At 44.6% G+C, this 12,201-nt stretch overlaps 1 protein-coding gene across 2 annotated transcripts in view; it reads left to right on the top strand.

Moving 5' to 3' along the window:
- The first annotated feature begins 1,669 nt into the window (after positions 1-1,669).
- The window catches only part of LOC115383035 (eosinophil peroxidase-like), a 40,180-nt gene continuing 29,648 nt past the window's right edge, over positions 1,670-12,201 (top strand). The window contains exons 1-15 of one of the 2 annotated variants that reach the window (XM_030085045.1): positions 1,681-1,751; positions 1,877-1,942; positions 2,046-2,133; positions 2,284-2,459; positions 2,635-2,767; positions 2,921-3,047; positions 3,138-3,344; positions 3,437-3,800; positions 4,189-4,349; positions 4,437-4,695; positions 4,776-4,946; positions 5,036-5,273; positions 5,558-5,801; positions 5,911-5,982; positions 6,188-6,994. In XM_030085045.1, coding sequence (XP_029940905.1) covers positions 1,879-1,942; positions 2,046-2,133; positions 2,284-2,459; positions 2,635-2,767; positions 2,921-3,047; positions 3,138-3,344; positions 3,437-3,800; positions 4,189-4,349; positions 4,437-4,695; positions 4,776-4,946; positions 5,036-5,273; positions 5,558-5,801; positions 5,911-5,961 — 2,283 coding nt within the window. In that variant the 5' untranslated portion in view covers positions 1,681-1,751; positions 1,877-1,878 and the 3' untranslated portion in view covers positions 5,962-5,982; positions 6,188-6,994. Of the gene's footprint in view, positions 1,752-1,876; positions 1,943-2,045; positions 2,134-2,283; positions 2,460-2,634; positions 2,768-2,920; positions 3,048-3,137; positions 3,345-3,436; positions 3,801-4,188; positions 4,350-4,436; positions 4,696-4,775; positions 4,947-5,035; positions 5,274-5,557; positions 5,802-5,910; positions 5,983-6,187; positions 6,995-12,201 lie in introns of those variants that run through there. The other variant, XM_030085046.1, reaches the window with a different exon arrangement.

Raw genomic sequence — 12,201 nt, 5'->3', positions numbered from 1 at the left:
GACCTAAGTCTCAGAGCCGTTCTTCTTTTACTCTTTCTCTCTCTTCTGAATACAAACGTGCCTTATGCAAACTGCAGGGTCAAATCCACCTTTTGACCAAAAAAAAATAAAGTTGTTTAAGATCAGAAGCAGAAGTTAAGTCTGTTGTATGTTCACAGATATTTGATGGTATGACTCTCGAGCATGATGTCCACATCATCACATACTGACATAGATCATCAGCTGCATGGAAATTACCTGGAATTTGAACTACAACTTCATTCAAGTCTTGCTTTAAATGGGTGTAATGAAAGTGACACACATCTTGATCACGTTTTTTTTGTTTTGTTTTGTTTTTTTTTTGGGGGGGGACCTGGATGCCCTCAAGCTGCCAAGTGCTATCAAATACTTTTGGCAACATTGCTCATCGTTTGTCCTTGTCCTAAAATTTCATGACATTGAAAAAGCATTAAACCCATCCCCACCCAAACACTCCCATGCAGTCAAAATTATATCGCTGAGCTGAGCGCTGCTCTTTGTTTCCTTCTCTGCATTGTCCCACACTTTCCATTACAAGTATGTACACGTAATTATGAGTAAAGCTGCCACAGTTCTCCCCACCCACATGCATACATGTTACAGGTAAAATTATAGATCACATCTCTGCTCTTTGTTTTGTTATGTCTGTTGTGTTAGCAGCCGAGTCACAACTTTTTGAAAGTCCTGTCAAGGAGCCATTGTATATACAGCAGTCACAGTGATCCCCACCCATGCACAGGTGAAATCGTGTCAAGCTGTGCACAAGCCTGTTTATTTCAGAAAAACCCAACCTGTTATTCAGTCATTACTTTCTGGGTTTGCCCAGGCATCACTGAACTGAGTTAACTTTTAACCTCAGAGAGAGGTTAATCAAAGCTCTGCTTTCAATTTTTGCATTAAAAAAAAAAAAAACACTTGTAAAAAGTGGTTCCCTTTTTAAAAGAATTTCTCAAGTGCATCGGTTACCATGTTGTAATCAGTCAACTACTCACAGCCAACACACATTCACTTCCACGCACACAGAAGGACCTGATCTGCACTCGAACCCAGACCAGGAGAAAAATCCTCCTTCTTTTAGATCTGCTGTTGGTTTTTTTGGGCTGATGTCTGCAGTCTGTATTTCTCCATAGCTGGTGCTGACCTTTTCTCAGTCATTGCCTTCCCAACCACAGACACGTGGATATCATGTACTCGCAGATAGGATAAACACGGTTGGTGTACTGCGATTGTGAGGCGTCAGGATTTTCTTTCTTTTGAAAAAAATGGTGCACGATGTTAAAGTCTTGCAGACCGTGCGCTCATCAAGGTTTGGTTGGTTCTCACTTTTACAAAAATTGTCTTATCCGCACACAACAAATCAAAAACTGCGATCAAACATCTCTTTCACACCTCCGATTTGAATAAAATATAAAGAAATGGGGAAACATATGTTCACACTAACATTGCTGAAATTTATGACATTTCTAGATCAGGTTATTGCCATGTCTCAAATTAATCAGACCTTTTATTATATAATTTTCTTGATTGTCATCTTGCCAAGGAAAATAAAAAAAAATTCCCTCTGAGAGGAGGAAGAAGGAAGAACTGGTGACTGACAGAGGCTTCACCTGCTGCAGTCAGGGGCGAGGCTTCCCGCGCCACTATAAAAGAGTGGCGCTTAGGGACATGCGACATTGTAAACCTGACATCTCAAAGAGCAAAGGAAGCCTTCACAAGTTTCCACACAGCCACAGGTAACAAGCCTCCTTAAGATCTTTATTTACGGCACGCATTTTTAACATTGTGCTTATCAAGTCTCGATACATCAGCCTTGAAACCAGTTTTTAAACTAATTTTAGCTTATTGTTTTGTTTTCCAGAGATGTTTTCCTCTGTCCTTCTTCTTTTGGGCATCTGCCTGATGGCCATTGACTCCACGCTAGCAGGTAAATCCATTATACTACTGACATGTTTCTAAAATAAATCTTATTTCCTCTCCTTTTTCTTTGTTATTTCATGGGATAGCTGAAATTCTTTTTCTCTTTCTAGGTCAACATTTTGAAAATCCTCTCCTTGAGCGATGTTTTGAGGACGCAAGAAAGATTGTGGACGACGCGTACACTTATTCTAGACAAGAGTGAGTTTTTCTCGCGCCATTTCCATTTAATAGTTCTGCAGATTTTTGTTGTGTCTCCTGGATTCATCATAAACAGTCTGTATTACCAAAATTTTCCCCACCACCAAATATAAAACGTAACTCTTTTCAATTGTTTGGGTTTCTCTCCAGGAGTCTGAGACGGGTTCGCAGGGAGATGGTGAGTCCTCACGATGCTCTCCGGCTTCTGAAGCAGCCTCGTGCCGACACACGGTCGGCTGTGAGATCTGCAGACTACATGGCCCAAACCCTCCGATTGTTTGTGGAGCAATCGCATCACATCCACAAACGCTCTCTCAATGCAACAGGTTAGAAACAGAACCAAGATGGCACCTACACGGCTGGTTTTTGGTTTCCTGGTGCGACACTCCTTTCTACTGTGAACACACTTGAGCGCCTGAAGGATGTAATTACCAACCAGAAATACAAAGCTTGGAAATATGCACACTGTTGACCACAGTATGTGTCTTTTACACTTTTCAGATTTGCTCAGCCAGGAAGATCTGATGAAGTTATCTGACATAACTGGATGCGCAGCTCGAATCAGGGAACCACAGTGTAACTCCATTCCAAACATCAACAAGTACCGCACCATCACCGGCGTCTGCAACAACCTGTAAGTGGAACATTGTTAACTATGACTTTTTCTATTTTGAACTTCCTTGTTTTTCATAAGCACAAAAAAAGTAAAACCCCCCCCCCTCCCAAAAAAAGATGTCTACACTTTCCTGAGGTTTCTCAAACAGCTCATCTCTTGTTTTCTCTCTAGAAAAGTCACTCGTAAAGGAGCCTCCAACACCCCTCTTGTCCGCTGGCAGCCTGCTGAATACGACGATGGTATTTCTGAACCCAGAGGAAACAGAAGCGAAAGGCTCAACAACTTCCTGCTCCCGCTGGTACGGCCTCCATGCCCCAAACGATCATCTTCAGTGAATTGTTCAAACACTGACGGAGGATTGAAACGACTACAATCTGCTTCATCTCAGGTCAGACAGGTGTCCAACAATATCCTGAGCACGACGGATGCGGAGGTGGTCAGTGACACGGAGATCACCCACATGGTCACAATATACGGCCAGTGGAACGACCACGACCTCAGCTTCACGCCCTTCTCGCCGAGCATCAGGTCCTTCAGCAACGGGGTGAACTGTGACGAGAGCTGCCAGCGCGGTGAGCCGTGCATCCCCATCCCGGTTGGTGTTGATCCTCAAAGCGTTCCGCAGAGATGCCGTTTCCGTCCTTAACCATCGGTTCCGTCACCTCAACTCTCTCCTCTTCGGTACAGATTCCCCCCGGTGACCCTCGCCTGCCCACCGGCCCGGACAGCTGCATTCCTGCATTCCGATCGGCCGGCGCTTGTGGGACAGGATTCTCAGCCTATAATTTTGGTGGAACTCCCAACGTGAGGCAGCAGATCAATGCGCTGACGGCCTACTTAGATATCAGCCAGGTGTATGGCTCCGAGGAGAAGCTCGCTCTGGATCTGCGCAACCTCACTGACGACGGCGGCCTGTTGAAAGTTAATGAGGAGTTTACAGACAACGGCCGCGAGGTGCTGCCCTTCCACCCTCTGCAGGTGAACATGTGTGCCACTCGCAGAAGAGTCACCAACGACACCAACGCCAGGGAGATACCTTGCTTCATCGCTGGTGAGTAGTCATGAAAGTTTTTTTATTGGAAGTAGAAGCTTCAGAAACTGTAACCCAGTGATTTCCTCATCTATCAGTAGGAATCTAGCACAATAAAAAGAAGAACTGATAATAACTGCAAGGATTATTTGTAACTATCCTCTACAAATAGAGAATTTTTTTTTTTTATGAAGCTTCTGTTGTTAAAATGGATGCCCTTAAATCATTGGATATTAATCAGATAGTAAACAGATAATAAGATGTATCAGATGTTATTATTAAAGAAAATATAGAACTTATTTATACTTACATGCTAGTTGCTAATGAGTTATTACAAGTATACAAACATTATTAAGTACTTTGATGACTAAACAGCACTCAAACATCTTTCACTTACTTGCTTTATAAGGTGACGTCCGTGTTGACGAGAACGTTGCCCTGACATCGCTTCACACATTGTTCTTGCGTGAGCACAACCGGCTGGCTCGTGAGCTGAGGAGACTGAACCCACAGTGGGACAGTGAGACCCTTTACCAGGAGGCCCGCAAGATCATGGGCGCCTACGCACAGGTAACTAAACCAAGCGGTCGGCCATGTTTCTTCAGAGAAGTTGCAATTCTGCCAAACTGAACATCTGTGTGTGTCGCGCTCTTTCAGGTGTTTGCGTTCAAAGACTACCTGCAACATATCCTGGGGCAGCAGGGAGTGCGCGACATAATTGGCCCTTACACTGGATACAATCACAGCGTCGACCCCAGCATCTCCAACGTCTTTGCAACAGCAGCTTACCGCTTTGCTCACCTGGCTATTCAGCCAACTTTCTCTCGCCTGGGTGCGAACTACAGAGAGGACCCTCAGTTTGGCAACGTCCCCGTGTTCGAGGCGTTCTTCACCCCCTGGAGAATCCCCTTTGAGAGTGAGTTGCACAGGGTAAATTGTCACTAATCTGTAATTCTCTCTGAAACCGCGAGCCTCATATTCCTGTCATCCCTCCAGATGGAATTGACTCGTTGGTGCGTGGTTTGGTCGGCCGTCCCGCCAAACTGAATGTCCAGAATCACATGATGGTGGACGCTCTGAGGGAGCGGTTGTTCCAGTTTGTGCAGCACATTGCGTTGGACTTGGGCTCCCTCAACATGCAGAGAGGGCGTGACCACGGCCTGCCTGGTACATACCTCGGTCATATTCAGGTTTTTGTCTCATTATGTTTGACTTCTGCTGTAACTGACCTGACATTTACCCATTAATGTCCACAGGATACAATACCTGGCGCAAATTCTGTGGGCTGTCTCAACCCAGGAACCAGGCAGAGCTGGCTCGTGTCCTGAATAACCAAGACCTGGCCCGGAGCCTCCTTCAGCACTACGGCACACCTGACAACATTGACGTGTGGCTTGGAGGTGTGGCCGAGCCTTTTGTGACAGGTGGACGAGTTGGGCCTCTCTTTGCCTGTCTCATTGGGAGACAATTCAAGAACATCCGTGACGGTGACAGGTCAGTGTTTGTGTGTATTCACTGTTGATTTCATGGCAATAGAAGTAGCACCTTGTCAGCTTAGTTAACCTCCTCCTCCAGTAATGAACCAAATAAGCACATTTCAAGAATGGACAGTCTTTGTAGTAGCACTTTATAGGTATTCACATTTCTACAACATATATTTACATTTGTTTTTATTGTATGCTCCATTATGAAATGTCTGAAAAATTGTCTGTATTTCAACTGAGGCTTGAATTGACGTGAATTTGTTTTGTTTCCCTTTTGTTTGAAACATTTTTCAGGCTGTGGTACGAAAACAGAAACGTGTTCTCCCCGAGGCAGAGGGCCTTGCTGTCCAGAGCTTCACTGGCCAGGATAATCTGCGACAACACCGGCATCACCTCCGTCCCCAGGGACGTCTTCTCGGTCATCTCCAGACGTAACCGGCTCGTCCGGTGCTCCAACATCCCACGTATCAACCTGGCCGCATGGAGACAGAGGCCCTGCAGAGGCGCTGGTTGTTTTCCACAATCACTAAAACAAGAGGTTCGCTTTTATTCATCTTGTCTTGTTTTCTTACCAAAATGCCAACAGTGCTTTGCTGATACAAGCATTCACGGATTTTAATTTAACTTCTTTATCTTGATATCAACAGGAAACAAATGAGATTGAAGAAAGAAGACGCCGCAGAGATGTTTCCGTCTAACTAGACCAAAGTGAAGAAAAGGTAATTTTCTCACCAGTCAGGCTCTTGTCAGCTTAGTTAACGTCCTCCTCCAGTAATAACTGCTCTGAATGTGTAGTCCATTGTGAATAGTTCAAAATGGTGAATTAATGTCAAGTTCAAGCATGTACAAACACTATTGTGATGCAGTTTGAACACGAAATTACAGTATTTACAGTATATCTGATAATATTTTGTCTCCCTGCAGGCCCAGCAGGACCCCCCCAGGCCCCAGAGACCTGTCCAGACCACCAGAGTCCAACATTAGTGCCTCACATCCGCAGATTCCATTCTTGGTCCTCCTGGGCAACTTCTGGGCATCTCCTGAAAAAAAAATCACTTGCTTCCGTCAGATTGTCGACAAACGAGCAGAGTCATCACGGCTCTGAGACAGGCGTCACCCCCGGGGATCTTCAAGTTCAGCTTTCTCTGCGCTCTCTTCAGCAGTGCACACAGTGTGGACCCGCTGCGCAACAACAAACTGGTGCTCGTCGTCACACGGGGATCGGAGCGATCGAGCACCAAAAGCTTCTCCACATGATGCCTGCGCTTCACTCTATGACAGACTCTTTTCTTTCAAACCAAACCACCTTTAAATGCTTTTGGTTTATCTTATTTAGCTGAATTTTTACATTGAAGTCAACTTTACAGTGAACCTTAAGTTTTATTAGTAGTTTAGTGTTTTTCCTCTCGTGGGTGAAACTAGGACAAGTGTGCACATATTTAATACTTTCATGAAGGACGAACAAAATTGTGATTATTTTTAATGAAGACTAAATGTGATTTCAGCTAATCTACTGAACTCTGTTACAGCACGAAATATATTGAACTGAGAATGTAAAAGACACAGTTTAAATTATGGTAAATACCAGTGTTACTATAAATATGAAAGGTTTGTTTGCAAATCTTCTTTCACTAAAATGCTATAGCGTTTGTTGTCTGTAAAACTTGTTTTACTGCAACTTTCTTATTGTATGTCGCATATTGCACTTAAATAAACTTTTTCTGCACCAAGCACATTTTTCTGTTTGTATGTTTGCTTATGGTGAATAGTTTCATTTAGTACTACATTAAAGATCAATTAGATCGATCAATCAGTCAACCTGTATTCTTTTACAGAACTTGTCTTCCAGTAAAATGCAGCACAAAGTTGTTCTCACGGACATTTCCTTCTCTGACAGTCACACTGACCTTCCTTCCAAACCTTGATTTAATACTTGGTGACTAACTCAAACATTCCATCATCATGCGTTTCACCATTTCATTATCAACTACTGGAAGTGATGAGGCTCTGGAGGAATTCAATCACTTGTCAAACTGGCCCACAAAGTGTTGACACCTTGGCCAACATGTCACAGAAACACTATAGTAACACAATTATCTGCAATTTGTTAAAGCGCAGAGACGGTTTAACATGCACAGGTTAGTTCATCACATAGCACGTTACTTTTAACTGCGCTGCTTTTTAAATCAGCTGCTACTGTAATCAACCGCTGATTAACTCTTGGTAGCTTCTTTTGTACTTTAATTTGAAATCTCCACATTTATTTAAAGTAAATGTAACTAACAGGTCTCTTCCAGAGAAAACTTCACTTCACTAAAGCAAATAAAAAATGGCGGCTGTCAGTGAAATGAAAACATGGGCTGTGCCTCTCCTCCAGATGGAGCCACTGTTTCTTCGGGTGAGCAGTCCTTCAGTCCGGTTTGGCCCTGACAGTCCGACAGATGTCTGGCATTGACTTCTGTTTTTAATAACATTTTACACGTTGTGCCAGCCTTCTCTGGAATTGGAGTCGTTACAGTGACGTTCTTCGTCTGGAAAAGAATCTACGAGATTTTAGTTTTGAGTCTACAAGTTATATAACATTTTACCTGTGAGCATATCGATGAAATGTATTCTATTACTGAATTATTTGCAGGACCAACACTTTTGCTTTGGTTGAAAAATATATCTGCTGCGTCACTGTTCTTAAAGTTTCCAGTTTCCAGCCCATCTGTTCTACATGTTTTTGCACCAAGAAAGAAAAGGAGCATTACCAGGAAATAAAGGTAAATAACAGAGAAATACATGAAAACTCTCATACAGGATATATAAGCTATGATTAAAACTCAGGGCTGTGGTGTAGTGTCTGGCAGCCTGAAAGCTTCAGGGACTCACTTTGGAGGTTGCATGTTTTGAAACTGTAAAAACAGAAGAAGTATTTGAGGCTACAGTATAACTACCACATGTAAATGAGTAAATGTCTTTTTGTGTTTGCACTATTGACCTTTTAGACGATGCATCCTGACTTCACCCCTTGTCGGCTGGGTTGAACTTCATTTACACTGCTGCCACAGTCCCAGAGCCTTTAGTCTCGTCCTTCCAACCACAGACACAGTTAAGCACCTAAACGTTAGGCCATTCTTACTTTTTGGGATATCAAAAAACTAAGGCGAGAATCAAACTATGTTACCACTTTTCCTATATACAGAGAAAACTATCACACAGGAGCTTCAAGATCTTTATATGATCTTTCAGCACATTGTTTTGTTTCCCACCCACAGATTTACTGTTTATAGTTCACTCTCACTCTTCTGGTGTTTTTTTCCCCCCCAGACTTGGCAGACAGCTGTTTCCAGTGAGAATGCTGTAAACTCCACCCGTGAACCACCTGCTGGACATCAAACATCAGACACAGTGAGTGATCAGCTGGAGAACACACGGGAGAACCTAACTGTTTTCCACAGGAGGAGGCGGAGACCAACAACAAGGAGGCAGAAAGAATAAAATATGGACTGACAGGCACTTGGCAGCTCAAACTAAATGCAAAGTACAAGTAAAAACATGTAAATCTGTAGAAGAATGTCACTAAATGCAACTCATATCATTTTAGAAAAAAGTTCATAAGATAGTTTGAGTCAGAAGGTTGAGACTGACAGACATGATTTCATTAGATACAGGCATTCCTCAGATAAAGGCTTGTGGAGTTATTAGTCAAAACATCTGTTGGTGCTGTAACGCCGTCTCTGGAATAAGAGGAGCCACTGAAGTGAAAATGTCTCAAATCTGTGTGAGTCACTGCACACACGGTGCCTCTGGGCCGTGTCTTGATAAAGTGCTCCTCCTCGTGGCTGCACACACTGCAGTGGATGTGGGGATTGCCACGTAGGCCACCACACTGTGTGTGTGTATGTGTGTGTACCAAAACCTGTCAGTTACACACACATTATGGGGACCAGACTGAAATATGTGGACATTAATCAAGTCCACAAAGCTCAACAATTTAACGTTTGGAAAAGATGAAGGTAAGAATGAAGCAGAGGTCACAGCTGAGTTTAGAGTAATGAAGGTAATGTCCCCCGACAAGATGGAAGCATGTCTGTGTGTGTTTGTGTGCCTGTGGTACAAGCCCTCAAATACTGGAAACCCAGTATTTACGAAAGACGAGAAAATATTTGAAATGTCTGTTTCTGTCGTGGAGGTTTACGCTGAGCTGAACTCCCTCCTTCCTGCCTCATTGTTAATTCGATGAGGTAGGAGGGAGGGAGAATCCACTGGAGAAGGAAATGCTGAGATACACAGTTTAACCACATATCAGCACCGTCCGCCTCGCCGTCACACACGTCTCTGACCTGTCAGCTCACGCTTTTAAGCATGGGGTTTTTTAAAGTGTGGGACGATGAGCCTCCGTTTCACTGAGCCTGAACCACAGGTTACACCCTGGACAGGTCTCCGGTCCGTCAGAGGGACAGACTGTCTCACACACACACACACACACACACACACACACACACACACACACACACACACACACACACACACACACACACACACACACACACACACGTGCATGCATGCATGTACGCATGTACGCACGCCTCCAGGCAACTTTAAGTTGCAGGGATGGAGGAGAACACGCAATCCTGATATTTTTCACCTTAGCAGCAATAAGCATCACAAAGCAAGACTCATGTTTTTCATTTTGAATGCATCGAGTAAATTTTTAAACATAACCTTTAACTTTTACTCTTTTGGTTTTCATCTGAAGCTGGATTTGTCATTACGCTCTTCTCCATTCCACCTTTTTAATGTTTTTAACCCACATTCACTTTTTTATAGCGCATGTGTTTACTTTTGAGAGGGAATCTGTTTGACGTCTTTGAACAGACTGATAAGAAATATTCATCCTCCTCCCCAAAGTCTGCTCTACATTTTGAGCTGACTGCTTTGGAGATGCGACACATGGCTTTGTGTAATTAGCAGACAACTTTAAATTATTTTAAACCAGTGGTTCTCAGAATGTAGGCACGCTTTTCATTTCATTTTTGCCCATTAATCATTTCTTCTCTGAGTTTGAACTGGAGAAGGACAAGGTTGTTTTTGAGCTTGGTGAAAGGATGTACTGACACAGTCAAGATCAATCAACACATCCATGAGTAGAATTACGAGAAAAATCATTTGTGCTTTTCATTTTGTAATCACGGTTTGGCACTTTTGGGTCTTTTTCTGCTTCTTGCAGAGATTAGGAGACCAGCATGGATGTCATAACACAAGATTTTTTTGCATTTTCAGGTTTTTAAAGCAGTACTATGCAAGATTTGCTTTAGCGCTCCCCCTACTGGTCTCCCGTGAAAGCTCACTGTCAAACGTTCTCTGCACCCCCCCCCCCTCGCCCCGCATGCAGAGCGCATCCCACTCCCGTTTCCTCTTTTTCCGCTTGCCAAACAAAGTTTTTTTCTCTTTTTGGTTCTGCCATCCGTGAGCACCTAAGGGTGGCGTTGCTAATGCTAGCAAGGGTTTCATGTTTGTTTTAAGCACTTTTATACTTGTACTCCCGTATGAGTGCCGTAAAGCAGGTTTGTTCTCGTGAGATGTAGTCGGGTCGGATCCTCTGAAAGTTGCAAGTACTGTTTTCAGGACACAGACCCTGGGGGGAGTGGAGGGACTGGCGAATCACTGTGACAAGTCTTTGTTTACCCCCACAGGGATTCTGAAAAACATTTATTGAGGTAAAAAAAAGTTGCATAGTTCTGCTTTAAACGAGTTTATTTTTAATGCCACAGTCTTTTTGTAAAGACAGTAAAACTTGTATAACCTGTCAAAAGACAAAGAGACTGAACTTCGCATAACCTTTGGTTTCGGTTCATTTACAGCTGTACATGTTCAAATTAGGCTGCATGATGCACATAATGAGCCCTAAAGGAAACCTAGCTCTAGGGACATGGAATGTCACCTCGTTGGGGGGGAAGGAGTCTGAACTTGTGAGGGAGGTCGAGAGGTACCGGCTAGATATAGTCGGGCTCACCTCCACACACAGCCGGGGCTCTGAAACCCAATCTCTCAAGAAGGGCTGGACTCTCCACTTCTCTGGCGTTGCCCACGGTGAGGCGGCGGGATGGTGTGGGTTTGCTTATAGCCCCACAGCTCAGCCGCCATGTGTTGGAGTTCACCCCAGTGAACGAGAGGGTCGCATCTCTGCGCCTTCGGGTTGGGGACAGATGCCTCACTGTTGTCTCGGCTTACGGGTCGAACAGCAGTGCAGAGTACCCGGCCTTCTTGAAGTCCCGGGGAGGGGTGCTGGACAGTGCTCCATCTGGGGACTCCATTGTTCTACTGGGGGATTTCAATGCCCACGTGGGCAGCGACAGTGAGGCCTGGAAGAGGGTGATTGGGACGCATGGCCTCCGTGATCTGAACCCGAGTGGTGTCCTGTTATTGGACTTCTGTGCTAAAGTGTCAGGGGTGGACTCATCCGTCACCAAAGCTGAAGTCACTCAGGTGGTTGGTAAGCTCCTCGGTGGCAAGGCACCGGGGGTGGATGAGATTCGCCCTGAGTACTTTAAGTCTCTGGATGCACAGGGACTGTCTTCGTTGACACACCTCTGCAACATCGTGTGGCGGTCGGGGACGGTGCCTCTGGATTGGCAGACTCGGGGGGTGGTTCCTCTTTTTAAAAAGGGGGACAGGAGGGTGTGCTCCAACTATAGGGGGATCACACTCATCAGCCTCCCTGGGAAAGTCTATTCCAGGGTACTGGAGAGGAGGATTCGACCGACAGTCGAACCTCGGATTCAGGAGGAACAATGCGGTTTTCATCCTGGTCGCGGAACACTGGACCAGCTCTATACCCTCCATAGGGTGTTTGAGGGTTCGTGGGAGTTCACCCGGCCAGTTCACGTGTTCTGTGGATTTGGAGAAGGCGTTCGACTGCATCTCTCCTGGTGCTTTGTTGGGGGGTGCTC

The sequence above is a fragment of the Salarias fasciatus genome (assembly GCF_902148845.1).
Source record: "Salarias fasciatus chromosome 7 unlocalized genomic scaffold, fSalaFa1.1 super_scaffold_4, whole genome shotgun sequence".
Lineage (NCBI taxonomy): Eukaryota > Metazoa > Chordata > Actinopteri > Blenniiformes > Blenniidae > Salarias > Salarias fasciatus.
The sequence above is the reverse complement of the archived record's forward strand: the minus strand, read 5'-3'. Positions and strand labels throughout refer to the sequence as shown.